The sequence below is a fragment of the Atta colombica genome, unplaced genomic scaffold, assembly GCF_001594045.1.
Source record: "Atta colombica isolate Treedump-2 unplaced genomic scaffold, Acol1.0 scaffold134, whole genome shotgun sequence".
Lineage (NCBI taxonomy): Eukaryota > Metazoa > Arthropoda > Insecta > Hymenoptera > Formicidae > Atta > Atta colombica.
Window position 1 is genome coordinate 63,652 of NW_017259222.1, and position 16,212 is coordinate 79,863.

The window sequence follows — 16,212 nt, forward strand, 5'->3', positions numbered from 1 at the left end:
TATATATATATCAAGTGATGTAGTAGTGTTCGATATCAAGGATTGGTGAGTGATATATAGTGTATTCTTACCTTCATCCCTCACTTAACAATTTTGAACGTATTTCAGACAAAAAAGAATTTGATAACAAAATGTTTACTATTCTCTTATCTGTTCGAGCATTATTGACTTTTGAACGTCCAGATTTTGATGCAACTGAAGTTCGTCCATTATATTCTCATAATAATATTCCTATAATCAACAATTATACTAAAAATGATTATCGATATTTTGCTAAAAAATCTAGCAATTTCTCAATATGCACACTTTCATTTTTAATAATGTTCTCTCTGTTGATTAAATGTTTCTTTTCAACCATTTTTTCGTGTTAATCTTAAAAAAAGTACTAACGCCAAATAGATATTAAAAAATATATTTTAATAATATAACAATACAACTTTCATATCAAAATAATTGTTAGATTCCATAAATTTATAATAAATAATATAAAAATATATATCAGAAATAATATATTATAAAATGAAAACTCAAATGTTTATTTATTTTTATAATTCCTGTAAGTGTTTTAATAAAACCGTAATAGTGTTAATAGACAAGTAAATTTTTTAATAATACATGAAAAAACGGGGGAGGGGGGGCTCTAATGTTACCTGTTATTGTTGCTGGGATACTTATTTTCATGTTTTAGAAAAATATCTATTCGAATATTAAAAACATTTACGTTTTGTACATTTACTTCTGTTACATATTATACATAAAAAGTCACCTCATTGTGCTTTTCTCTAACAAGAGACATCAAGGATTTGAGAGAGAGATACATAGATATATAAATATACAAGAATGTACGTATTATTATTATTATTATGTGCATTAATTAAAAGTGATTGAATTCTCATAACTTTTGTTACAATATTATACAATATTTTAACGATTTAAAACTTTTGCACATTTTCGTAATTAGTTCTTTCAATGACAATCCTATAGAATTAATGATGTGGCTAGGATAGCACATGCAATATCGTGAGTCCAGATTATTAAGATACGATGCGTTCGTGTATTGACCACGAAAGTATTCAATGGCGAACCGTTACATCACAAACACTGCCGTATTCCTCGTTGATACGTAACCTGAACGACGTGTTCTGTATTGAACCACCGATCCCATAACGACAGTATTTGATAAGAGACAGGATGGCCCCGATAGTCGGGTGAGCTCGAATTTAATGGATAGAGTACAGATTCTGCAGATTCATCAGAGGGCCAGTGTGATATCTCGCGCAAACATCAGGAGAGAAGCACGTTGTCCTCTCTCTCTCTCTCTGTCCTTTCTTGACACCTTTTGAGCTCTGCATCCCCTTAGTCATCCATCTTCAACACGTCTCCCACTATTTCACAACCGCTATCATTCTTGCACTTTCAATCTCTGTTTCGTTCTATCTCAATCAAGCCATCTCTCTTTTCCTCTTTTTTTTCTCTATTCTATTCCCAACCCTATGGATCACATCATCTCTGATAATAGATATCTCTTTGTCTCTCCTTTTTCAGCGTTCCTTGTCGAACTTCTCGCTTTCGATATCCCTATTAATATTCTTCCATGATTATAGAAGATGAGCTATCGAGGTAGATGATATGCTTAATGGGCAATTTTCGCTGCAGCGATTAAAGATTACCTGGATGATATGCTAGAGAGATTAGCATGTATACACTCTTATTATGTATATTGCACAAGGGAGAATCTTTTTTTGCAAAATCAATATACGATTTTATAATCATTTACTATAGTATCCATTATAAATGATTTGAATATTTGTAATCGAAAAATTACAAATATGAATATTAAAATTATATCTATGGTGAAGATATCTGTTAATGCAAATACGTATAAAATTATTAATATAATTTTTCGTCGCGGTGAAAATGTTATTAATGGACATTGTACAAACATAATACTAATTAAACGCCTTTAGTAAATAGTATAATATTTAGTACTTTGACATAAAATAATTTTAATTTTTATTATTATAACATTCTTTGTTTTTCAATTCAGCCGTACCTTATTAATTACCGTACTATGTTAATTAGCACCTATTAATAATATACAAGATGCCTTACAATTATCGTACAATACTTTTACAACATATTCTAGAAATAGAGATACAGATCTGAGCACGCGGATTATTCTATACGATATTAATGGCTATCTTTGATTGATTATAATCAAACCATTCAAAAAACCATTGTAGCTTTAACATTTTTTTGTATTAGGATTTTTTATTCTACTTTACCTCTAGAATATAATATGAAAGTATTGTACTATGATTGTGAGACTCTGTATGTACTTAACAATAAATCTGATTAATTAGGAAAGATTTGAGAAAGAATGACAATGAAAGAAACAAATAATACTTCATTGGTATCGATGAATTTATTGCATCGGATTGACTCATATTTACAACGAGGACACATACATATCTATGCATTTTCTACTCTATCAATTTTCTACATATAACTTTTTATTTTTACGTTTGATTAATTTCACCGCAATTATTTGCTGTTTATTTAGCTCTTATGATATACAGATAAGGATTTGTTATGCTTCACTTCATTAAAATAAATTTTTAATATATGGCAAATTAATTTTATTATAATAAACAAAAATTGTTTTATAACACGAAAGTTTATTTTATGCTGAATAAAAAATAATCGTATAAGCTGCCATTTTTTACAATTATGAGGTATAAATAAAAATGCATAAATAATTGTGTAAGTTACAATAATAATAATAATCTTTGTAAACTCCTTGATTCTATTATAAAAGTTTTAATGGTCATAATCGCGTTAGCCACAGCAATCATAATTTTTAACTATAATAATATACAATAGTAATAATAAAGCCAACGTTTTATTTTTGCTACCTATAGTTCACTTAAAGCTACTATCACACCGATTTATACATTTACCTAAAAGTAGATAAATATGCGGTTAACGTATAAGATCGCTTTGTATGCTCCAGTTAGTCGTATCTTTTTATTTGTATTTCATAATATAAAAATTTCTTTTAAGATCTCTTTTTCCTCTCTCTCTCTCTCTCTCTCTCTCTCTCTCTCTCTCTCTCTCTCTCTCTCTCTCTCTCTCTCTCTTTCTCTCTATTCATATTAGATTATACATCGATCTGTAATAAGGAAATAAGAATTTTTGATATATAATGTTGATAAAATGGAAATAATTAAAAGAATATGCAATTTCTGTCGATAGATTTAAAATAAGATAAATAGATCTATTTAAGTTTTGACACATGGTCAGTATTACTAAAGCTATTATAACATGTTGCTATATTTTTGTTACCGAAATTGTTAAATGTAAAAATATTAAAAGGAAAGAATACAATTCAAAAATAATAGAGTATGTTAAAATTACGGCGAATTTGATTAGATACACTCATTCAGTATGCTTTGATGCACATTAAAGTCGTCGTATACAGATCGACATAAAAATACGTTAATATAAATATACAGGTTAAATATACGAAATCTTCGACACACTTTATGGTATTGTTAGGTAAAGATGTGTATTTTATAATTTAAAATATTTGCATTTCACATTTACAATCATTGGATTAAATCAATGTATAACGGTCTTAAAATACAATAGTGCGTCCAACCAAATTCGCTATTAATTACAAAAATTCTTTGACCATATTTTGAATATAAATGAATAAAAAATAATATTGATTGAATCATTTTAACAATTTAACACGAATACTAAACCTTTTACTTTTCTCTTTCTGCATAAGATAATCCCATTTTATTCCTTCTTAGAATGATATTAGAAAAAATACAGCGTAACATTGATATCAAAGAAGAATAGGGAACATTCGATTATTTTGAGAAACTGGAAAAAGGAATTGTATTTTATTTTAAAAGTTTAATTAGAACAAAGATATTTACGCAAACTGTAAGTTGTTACACGTTCTTATTGATTACGTTTATACGGCTTGATTAACGCCGAAGTTATAACATCAATGTTATGAAACTGGCCAATCACAATCATTTCATTCTTCAGAGGAATAGCTATAATTGGCAATTTTATAACATCGATGTTATAACTTCGGCATAAGTCATAAACATAGTCATCAAAAGTTACAAAAATTCGGAATTCAAAAGTAATCCTGGTATAGAATTTTTTATTTGATCTGGGAGTCATATAGAAATGAATTTGATGGCAAAATGTTGCTTTTATTATATATGATTAACATCATTTTTTAAATTCTATATTATTAGGTTTTTCGAAAGAGATTCAGAGGGATTTAAGAAGAATTTCTAAAGTGAAGAGTTCAAACTCCGACAAGATCGCTGTTTTATGGATAAAACGCGACACATTGGTATATCTGTATCTTTATATACTATTATATTTATACCTCACGCACACATATACATACATTTTCGTAGAACAATAACATTTTAATTAGACGTCTAACCACGTGTTTGTTCGTTTTAACCTACTAATCTAGGGACTATAATTTCGTAAATACAGATTGCAGTTTTTATATAAAGTAAATGTTGTTACGATATTAATAGCTCTGACGTCATATTGAACTAAGAAATAATAAAAAAGATCTCAATTTTAAACACTTTTTTTGTTCTCGATAAACTTCACCTCACAGACACAGTATTAATGCGCATACTTAAATCCTGGAGAAGGATCATCGAATCTGTAAAAGAGGAAAGAAGTAATTGTTATACAAAAATTATTGCGTTTAGTCGATAAAAGATAACTTCAGGGTCCTCTTAAAATTATTTATCAAATAAAATAAAGCAAAAAAATGTCTAATAATAAAATCCAAAACATCTCTTAAGGTTAAGGGAATGCTGGCTCGTTTGCTTTAGTTTTTTGTTCCATACAATTACTCCGCATTAGTTTCACAAAATTGAAATTCATTTTCATGATTAAGACACATATAGCAATATATTTGATTTTGATGTATTTTGTGTTTCATCCAAAACAGAAAAAGATAAAGAAATTATAGCTTTCTTTATCTCTTTTTACTAAAACATAGCGACCAATGCTATCAATTAATGAAACGTACATTTACTTCGTGGAAAGCTCATGCATGTTATACACTGGAAATAAAGATAAAGCTAGATGAAAAATAAAAAAAATAAACATGTGTAAAGCGTTAGAATTAAGTTCAAAAATCTAAATATTTGCACTAGTGCATATTAAACCTCTTATATATCGATTTAATCTGAGTGAAATGCAAAGTGAAATGCAAATATTTCGAATGAAAATATTTGAATTACTTTTATTTCAAGTAACTTTATATAAGAAAAAACTAAAAGAAACTAAAGAAATTTAAGAAATTATAAAAAATAATGTTAACAATTTTGAAGTTTTTGTACAAGATTATAATTGTTAAATCATGAATTTGTTTAAATATTCAAGATAAGCTCCCTTTACTTAAGGGAGTTATCGCTATCAAAATATTATTGTTAGAATATGAATAAAAAAAATCTCATAATATTGTGCCTTTTATTCTATCCTGTATGGATCTTATTTATAGAGAAATACTTACTTATATGAGAAAATGTAGCACCACCGCGTCCTTCTAATGGCGGTGTTGCGGGTAAACTTTATATTAAATTAACCTTACTTTTAACTTAAGAGCACATTTCATATGCAATGGAAATAATAAAATCTTCGATTGTTAAAAGATTATAAGTTAGATTAAAGATTATAAGTTAAAAATTAAAGTCAGCTTTGAAATATCTTGAAGACCTTTTTATTTTGGATTAACCTTGTACACACTTTAAAGTGCAGCTTTAAGATTTTCCAAATTAATTACTTTTAAAAATCTTGACTTTATTTAAATTAAATTTTCAAGGAGGGAACATTCATATTTAACTACAATTACAAATATGTAATTCAGAACAGACTCAGAGTGATATAAAAAGAAATAATTGTGCTTAGCAATTGATGCCGGATCTTATATATTATATATTTCTGTGGGATCTTATAAGAAATAGCGCTGTAATATGTTATCTATATAAGAACAGATGCATTTATATAACAGAACGATAATATAAGAAATAAATTATAGATATAATCTTATTGATATATTTAATTCGAAATTAAAAAAGTCTGTTGACATCGGCTGTCATCAGCATTCCCTTAAAGGGATTCTACAATCATCTGTTTTATCGATCGAATGCGATTATTTTTCAATTATTTTTCTAATTACTTTTATTTAAAAATTTTTTTAATTATTAAAGTATAAACAATAATACAGTCCAAATCAATCGAATTTATGTCAAAAAATTAGAATATTTCAATTTTATTATTCTGATGTCGACTCGTAACAACATTCGTTTTATATAAAAATTGTATGTTTTGTCTTGCAATGAAGATATTTGCAAAAGACATTAAGGAAATGCTGCAGTTACCAATGGAACGCTCATTCCAACTTCATTTTTCCAACTATTTCATTTTTTTTATACAGAATAAAAAAATCCTTCTCGAGAATAAAAGAAAAACACAAATAGCTTTGGAAAAATACAAAAAAAATAACGTGATATTATAACAGGAAACTGTAATTTATAATTTTTGAATAATTTTCGTACAAACCTATGAAAATTATCAAAAAATTGTTGTATCAAAAATATGCAAAAAATTACAGTTTCCTGTTATAATATCACGTTATTTTTTTTTACATATGTAAAAATTCAAGTATATTCAAGTATATATCGAAACAAAATACTTTCTCGCATTTGAATAATTTATAAGAATATCATGAGACCTTCAAATTATGATTTTGAAGCTGACAAAAGAAATAAAAAAGTATACATAAGATTGATTTGAGTGTACATAACCTCGCATTCATGCGATATATAGAATATAGTAGAACAAGAAATGTACGTAACGTTTTACTTAATGATTTACTTAATGTACGTAATATTTTATTTAATGTATGTAATGTTTCTTTGATATGCGTAATATTTTATTTGAAATTCAAAATCTGTTTTATCAACATTGATCAAGTTCGGCCATCGCTCCAGCATCCCCTTAAGAGTACACAATAAGAGCAACATTTTGTTATTAATTTTGTTTTTTTATAAGTTTGCCAAATATATTGTACTTTAGAAAAAAAATTATTTTTAAACATAAAAATTTTTGAAATCCTTATAACTTTAAAAAAAACATCGTAATGACAGTTTGCGCAATAATTTTTTTTTGACTAAGATCTTTAAAACAACGTGCACAGTTCAACTTCTTTCTCATAAAAAATTTTTTAATTACCTCTCGCCTTTACTATTTTGAAAGGATTAAAGACATTTTTTTTTTTCTAAAAAAGTTGCATCAAAATGATTGAATCTATGTTCTGCCGTTTTTTTCTATATCTAACACCTGTTGTAATATCCAAAGGGTAGGGTGGGACTTTATAATTATCCTGTATTCGTTCTAAATTTTTATTTTTGCAATAGTACATTAATACATAACGGAACTCAAAGGTAAGTATTCTGTGAAATCTGGACGAATTTTAAATAAGCCTTTTGAACGATTTCATCATATTTTCATGACTCTCTATCAGGTCTCCATGTTGAGACAACCCTAATTACAGATCATTTTACTAATAACTCTCATTCCCTTCCACCGTTACGCGTAACGTATTTGCTTTGCACATACAAATATTTACAAATATTTACATTAGCCCGCAGGAATCCATTGATGCAACCATTAACGCTCATAATCGATCATGAAAACCCTTCCCAATTCGTGAAGAGACTAATAGGATATTTGTGTCCTATTGATTTATCTTTGTGATATGGTTGATTTTATGCTGTGAATTATTTGTAATATCCAATACACTTCGTGAATATTTCACAGAATTACAGATCGACAAGTATCGTCCAGAATGTTACAACACTTTCAATCCAGTCGAAAGTTTGACAATTATATTTCTATTTACATCATGAATTAATAATGTGTTAATGTAAATTCAATTAAAAATTTGCTTAACAGTGAGATATTATAAAAATATGCAAAATCAATTTTGTTATGATATTTTTATATAAATTTGAAAAACTAACTTTTAAATAACTTTGTTATAAAAATATAAAATTAGAAATACTTTTTTCTCAACATATAAGTAACTACAGACATATTCTCGACATTACTATTCATTTATTCGAGAACACTTGCGATTTTTTCGCATTTCATGAAAAATTAAGTATTTTGCTGGAAAAAAAATCATAGTTTTGAAAAATACATTTTAATGAAGAAAAATACAGTAAATTTTATTAATGTTTTTAATATCATTTTTTGACGATTTTGTTTCTAAATTATATAAAATTAAAAATTGGTATGTCTTCAATATTTTTTTTTTTTTTTTACTTTGAAGCACTGTAACTTGATAAAACATAATTGGATAGAAATTAACAAAAAAGTATTTCAAAATAAGTCCTGACTCATTTCCTGACTAGGAAACATTGCGAAGTGTTAAATTCTGTTTGTAATGAAACTTTGTATACATATAGTTTATATACGTAAATATATTAGTTTAGAAAATATCAATAAAATAAACGATTTTTGAAGGATGAAATCTCCCTTATACATAAAGTTCTTAGCTTTTTTCGTCATATTTCGAAATTTATTCGAGATATAAAAAAATATTTAATACAAAAACGTTTAATACAAAAAAATGTCTATTTCAGATATGAAAAACTGTTTAATATAAAAAGTTTCATAATAAAATTACATCTATTTATGTACATCATTAATATTTTTTAAATATAATTTTAAAAATATAAATTAAAAAAAATTATTTTTTTGTGTTATTATGAAGATTATAAATTTATTATGAAACTTTTATATGTTTTTGATATCTTTAATAGTTTTTGAGATATGATGACAATTGCTTTATTATAAGAAGTAGAATTTTTCATCTCTCAATATTGTTTGTTTGCTACTATAGATATTTTCTAAATTTATCTATTTGTAAACTATAAGTGTAAACTGTAAGTAACAAATTTTTATTGAAATTAGGATTTCATAATTTACAAGATTCCTTTGTAAGTATTTTATAAAATATACTTTTAAAAATGATGCGGTAATTTTTATAATAATATCGTAAAAGGTTATTTTTATAAAATATTTTTTAACTGTAACTCAAGTAAAACAGCAACGTTTATAAAATGTTTAGGAATGATAGCGCGCGCTTTGTTTTAAAACTGTTTAAGATTACTTAGTTCCCGTATGATCATAGAAGTCAAGCAACGCTTGAATATGGATTATGCTTGGATGGATAACCGTTTAGAAAAACAGTCATAAAGCTGAATTTCTCCAAATAAACTTTTTTTAAATTATTATTTTGTTATGTGTATTGAGAAATGTGTGATACTAAATAAATAAATTTATTTTAGCAATAAAACTGGATTAATTGTATATAAAAAATATTTTACTGGGGAAGAGGGGATAAAAAAATGTTTTAAAATAGTGTAGTGATTTTTTTAATACAATTGCAGTGATTTTAATTAATCGTTATTTTTAATGTTTCCTACATAATACGAATATTCATAACTGTTACTCAATGTTACGGAAAACGTTTTTTTAACAGTTTCTCAATGTTTTTGTTTTACTTGGATAATATTAAAGAATTTATAGGAAAAAGGAAAGAACAGAAAAAAATTGTTCCTAAGGTTCTCAATTTCCAAAAATTTTTTCAAAACTTTAAGACTTCTTTTAACAATTTTTTGTAAGAAAATCACGAGTGTTCTCTCTTCTTGAACTTCTGAACGATAATATAAGGTAATCGGACTCAATATGAATGTGTACTCAATACGCCTTATTCACTGTTTGTAGATAATTATACAATTAATTCAATAGATAACAGTAATAGTTTGCGCAGGTTGTCCGTTTGATTCGATTGCATCAATTTCTTATTCAATTTTATTTTATTATTATTAATAAATTAAAATGCAGAATATTGTAATCATGATGTAATATTTCGTATATAGATAAGTAATCGTATTCTATAAGTAACCAAAAGATGATTATTTAATTTAATGATGATTAATTAATTTCAGTTATATTATTTATATTATTATAATTCTATATATTCTTACTTTAACACATAAACTAAGTAGGATATAATGTTGTAAAGTATAAATATAGAGCTACAATATTATAAACAATAACAAAAATATATATTTTTTGTCACAATGTTTTATCTATAATCAAAGGAAGGAAACTCTTTGTTTTCTCGATAGAACCAATATAACCAACTTAGACATACTGCGTACATACATATATTGATTGTACTGGTTTTTGATATTCTAGATCATGAATTCTAATGTATCTGCTAAACACTTAAATTATAATTCATGATCTGAAAGTAAATAAAAAATTAGGCATAAATAAGTAGATAAGTTCATTATTTGCAAAAAACAGTCCTTTGTATATTATATGTCAACAAACATGTCTGTATGTTAATAAACATCTTATAAATCTTATAAAAGTAATATTGAATCATTTTATTTTTCATTTTTCTAACATTCTTTTATGAAAATGAGAGAAACATATATTTAGGTCATATTGAGTACATATATATCCAAAATGCGTGAAATGCTACTTTTTTAAAAATTTTCATTACATCTACATAAATTAGAGATGCATCGAATAATATATTTGACACTTATTCGAATGATCGGCAAAGTTATGTGTCCAATAATCGAATAGTCAGCAAATATTCGGCACAAATTTTAAATTTTAACAGAAACAATGCGGACGCGAGACATTCCTCGTATCAATACGATCGTATCTTTCGTATCATCACGTGTGCGACAAATTCGACCGTTTACTTAGGGTATATTGCGCTGTATTGCGCTTACAGCGTAAAATGGATCCTTAGATCGCGAGAAGATAAAAAGCGTGAAGATTGTACGCTATAACTTCTACAAAAAGAAAGTATCACCAACGTATGCCGATTAAATTATTCGGTGTTCTGCTGAATGGCAGACCATTCGACCAAATAGTAAAATTATTACCGAATAGGCAGAACACTGAATAGCTGCCGAATTCGTTGCAACTCTAACATAAATACTGAATATATTTTTTATTAAGATATTTAGAAATATTCCTTTTTTAAATGTAACCCTTAATTTTTAATATTGGATTCAGCAAAAAATTAGAAAAAAATCGCAAAGTTCAATAGAGTCCGATTACCTTACAGAAAATAAGAAGATGACAAATTCATTTGAGTCATTCATTTTGTTTTAATTCAATCTTTAATTATAAAGATGAGCAATCAGCTATTGGAAAACAAATAATTAATGTTACTTTTTGTTGCATTTAAACATCAGTAACATTTAAAAATCTTATTTGCAAATTTTACTTTTTTAATGTTCTATACATTTTCAGCAAGATATGTCGAGAATGTACCTTTCAGCTTATTTTTGTAAATTTTAAGAGAGAAGGAAGCCATTTTTGGTCAAAGTGGATCTTTTCATTGGACTGCCTCAAATTTGGCTCATGTAGTGTTTTTTATTTAGTATTTAGAATATAGAATCACGTAGAAAAAGAATTATGTGCTGAATGAATTATTCAAAGTTATGATGAATTTCCGATTTATACATACAGATTTATAAATACAAATTTTCTGATTTATTTTTATTGAAAAATAACGATTCACCGTAACTTTGAATAATTCATTCAGCATATCCTTTTCTATGTAATTCATTCCAAATATTAAATAAAAAATATTACATGGGCCAACATACATACATGGTGGTAATCCAATAAAAACGTTATGGTTAGTAGTGATGTATATAAATATACAAAAACAGTCATCAGTTTTATAAACGCGCCGATTCAGTTTCGGTTCGGACTTGAAATACAATCACAAACTAAAATAGTAACTTCACATTAAATTAAATTGATCGTCGATTTAATAACAATTGATGCTAGCATCTTAAAAACATGTAAATATAACTTATTGCAAAAAATATCACCTCAGCCGAAATTCTAACTCGGATCTTGAATTCCATGCAGGAGTCTTAATTACTCAATTTTATCCGAGGGATAAATATTAATCGTAATAACCATTTAATATTGTTCACTTATAATATTATTTATTATATGTCGCTGAAAAAGACATTCTTTCATATATGCCATATATTGGTTATTGCGATTAACATTATCACATATTTTGGCAGTCAAATTAGGACACTTTATAGAATTTAGGAATCGAATATTGGTGGAGATATTTTTTTCAATATGTTATTACAGATTTTTAAGATGATAGGGATTGTTATTAAATCAACAAATATCCTTATAGAACTGATGTAAATAATTGTATTTGTATATTCACATGTGAATTATATATCCGTTAAGCATCAAGACTCGCTTTGATTGAAAATAGCTTTCTTCTCCCTTATTTGTGTTTAAATATTTCTCGATTTATTTATTCCGTTTAATTTTGTAATTTTGTAAGTTGGAAAATACTCTTCCCACGTAAGAAGTTGAACAAGTAAGAAATTGAACAAGGCGCTCTCTTTTAACTCTTCACTTAGATGTTTGCGCCAACTGACCTATATCATTTGAATAACAAGGTGAGCCAAGAATGAGCGGATATTGAGTTTTCCTGGAATAGTGCATATTCTCGCTTTGTCACAACATCTTACTCAAAGAGTGATAACTGGTGGATCCAGGTGGAGGAAGTATAAATGGACTGACGATAGAATGTTCCGGGCCGTGATATACTGACGAAAAGCTCGATTGTTGATTATGACTCTGGCCCGAGGCATCCAATCCGCTAAGCACTGGTGAACTCGCGTCATGCAGTTTCCGCATGTGTTTCTTGAGGTCAAAGTTTCTACAAAAGCCTTTGCCACAGATCTTGCAGGAGAATGGTTTCTTGTCATTGTGTGTGTGCATATGGAATGTCAGATTATAGATTTGATGAAACGCTTTATTGCATATGTTGCACTTGTACGCTTTCTCGCCGCTATGTGTGAGCTTGTGGTTTTTATAGTTACCCTTTTGATGAAAACCCTTGCCACAAAATTCGCAAACAAACGGTTTGAAATTGGCATGTATACGTGTATGGGTATTGAGAGTAGAACTACGATTGAAGGCTTTGCCGCATGTCACACACTTGTGCGGCTTTTCAGCAGTGTGGATGATTTTATGTCGGCAAAGAGTGCTGGCTTGACGGAAACCTTTACCACAAATCTTGCAGACAAATGGTCGGGCGCCCGTATGCACTGGCATATGTCTAGTTAAATTATAATGTGCATTGAACACCTTGCCGCATTCCGGACAAGTGAAAGTCTTTTGCTTATTCGCAGTACCGAGGTCACTTCGCGGCGCTGGGCTCTTCTTGCCCCGCTGGTTTTCTGGTGATATGCTGGTTAGATTCAATCTCGAAGAAGCCTCTTGAATAGTCGTGGGAGGTGGCGAACTCTGAGTGATCGATGGGGTCGAAGCGGGAGGGCCTGGGAACGCCCTCAACAAGGGATTCGGATAGTACAATGGATAATATTTAGATAATACGGGATAATGTTGGAGCAAATCTTGATGCCTCAAGGTCGGTACATACTTCTCAAACGCCGACTTCAAATGCGCCGAATATGATGGGGAAGAAATGTTTGGCAGCTGAAGAATCGTTGTCGTTGTTGTCGCTGGCATCGCTGGCGGTGGTGGAGGCACCGGATTAGCGCTTTGCTCGGTCAGTCGTTTGTCCGGTTCCATAATCTTTGCAATGGAAAATGTAAGATTTCGGCAAGGCGTTGGAGAAGTTACCCTCTCAGGTGACAGACTTGGTGTCTCGGTCGCCATTGTGTTACCCGCTGCAAATGGTTGCATCGTAAATCTGTAATGAAAATATTGATCGTGAAATGGTTTTTCAGAATATCAGGATTTTTATAATAAAAAATAAATTATGTAAGATTCAGGAGAATAATTCCTTATACTTGAAAACGCCCATAACTTCTGAATAACTTCTGTCGGGATTTTAATATCCTATGAATTTTTTGCATGAGAAAGGCACTTTTTGCTCAGAATGTTAAAATTCTTAAAAGTATGATCGATATAATTAAATTATAAATAAAATTCAATATTAATAAAAATATTCAATATTTATGCAACCACGTTATCATAATAAAGAAATATAAAAAAAAATGTTATTAACCGCATAATAAAGTGAATTTTCAAGATATCCAGAAAAATAAGATTGAATCTAACTTGATATTGTTTTGTTCATATTTCATCTATAGAGTGTACAAAAAAATCTCGAACCTCTTAAATATCTTGAAAAGCATTCTGAGAAAAATATTTCATAATCACCTCAATCAGCAGATTTTTAATAAATTAAATTCAGGCTCAGGTGAATATCAATATAATATATAAAAAGCTTTTTAGAGCCAACACAAGTTATTAGCGATATAAAGTTAATGTTTATTTAATCAAATAAAATATAAATTCTTGGTTAAATCCTTTTCAATACATAATTATCCCAATCCAATTATTAACGTAAATCTTACAATAATTAAACATATCTAGTCGAAGTCATTAATTCACCAAACATTAAAAGCAAAGTTGGTCAAAATGATTGTCAACTCATTATGCATATAATTTTTCGATTGACTAAATAACAAAGTAAAAAATAATTAAAGATTTTAACAAGAAAAGACAAAGGTGTAAAAGTTAATATTATGATTTGTTTGATATTAAATTTAAGATTTATGTTACATTAATAATTCATTTATAATAATAATTAAAAAAAACGTTTATTTAACATTTATTCAACATTAACTTAATATTTATTTACTTAATATTTATTATATTCATAATTAATTTTTTATAATAATATAAAAAATTATTTATTAAATATTTATGCAATATTAATTTGATATTCATTTTACATTAATTATTTATTTCATGTCGTAATCCCAAAGACATTTATTTAATATTTAATTGACATTAACTTAGCATTTATATTATAGATATTAATTACACAGGTACACAAAAGAATTTAATGTTTGATTTTGAAATTAGATCGATTAATATTTTTATGCATTTTGATGTTCTGAAATCGAATCTAATGTCACCTAATCGTCGGATGACACATTAAATTTTGTGCGCCTGTGTTATTAATTTTCAAGAATAATAATTTAGAAAAACATTTATTTATCATTAATTTAATATTCATTTAATATTCATATTCATGAATTGTTCATTTACAATAATAATTTTTAAAAAAATTTATTTAATTTTTATTCAATATTAATTTACTATTCGTATTACATTTATTATTTATTTATAATAATGATTTGGAAAAATATTGTTATTTAACATTTATTCAATATTGACTTAATATTTATGTTACAGTTATAATTTTCTAATAATTTTAGAAAAACATTTATTTAATATTTACTTAACATTAATATAATATTTAATTTACATTAATCATTTAGTGAATATTTCGAAGCACTACCGCTGAATGATTACTGTTTCTAGCAAATAAAAAGATGATTATTCGGCTTAATGTGTCATCGCACCGATGACCTTAACCTTGATATTGTTAAGGTCTAAGTGACCTTCAAAAGATTTCAGATGAAGGTCACTATTCGTTCAAAAGTTATTAACAAATAAAGTTTAAAAAATATCTTTTGCTATATACTGACGGACGATTATCTATATGAAGAGAAGTTCACCTCACCTCCTACTTCACAGGAAGTATGACTTTCCACGCGAAGCGATTTCCACCCCACCATCTCTCTGTTATGGGGCGTACGACTTTCCACGCGAAGCAAAGTCTACAGCTCCACCTCTCGTCCTGTCTAGGAGAAAGTCGGTCGCCACTAAGCAGAGAGGGAGATGGGGTGGATCTCGCTTTGCGTGGAAAGTTGAGTTCCTCTTGGCAAGGGGCAGATCTCGCTTCGTGTGAAAAGTCGAACGTTCTTAGACAGGGTGGATATGGGGTGGATCTCGCTTCGCGTGGAAAGTCAAACGTCCCCCAGACAGGAGAGGAGATGGGGTAATCCTCGCTTCGCGTGGAATGTGCATTATGCAAGAAAGAGAGGGTTTGGGATAATTTTTATATGTATAGTATAAATAAGGCATTGTTTTTTAAACCTTTTTCTGTTAATAATTTTTTAAAGAAATCGTTTTTTTGTTAATAATTTTTTTTTTAATTATATTTATATTTTATTTAATTAT

At 27.9% G+C, this 16,212-nt stretch overlaps 1 protein-coding gene across 1 annotated transcript in view; it reads right to left on the reverse strand.

The window, feature by feature from the left end:
• Positions 1 to 4,652: 4,652 nt before the first annotated feature.
• Positions 4,653 to 16,212, reverse strand: part of LOC108684441 (fez family zinc finger protein 2-like) — a 48,523-nt gene continuing 36,963 nt past the window's right edge. Inside the window, exons 2-3 of the mRNA XM_018188761.1 lie at positions 12,675 to 13,864; positions 4,653 to 4,711 (exon numbers count right to left, since the gene is read on the reverse strand). Of these exons, the coding sequence (XP_018044250.1) occupies positions 4,653 to 4,711; positions 12,675 to 13,857 (1,242 nt within the window). The 5' untranslated portion in view covers positions 13,858 to 13,864. The remainder of the gene's footprint in view (positions 4,712 to 12,674; positions 13,865 to 16,212) is intronic.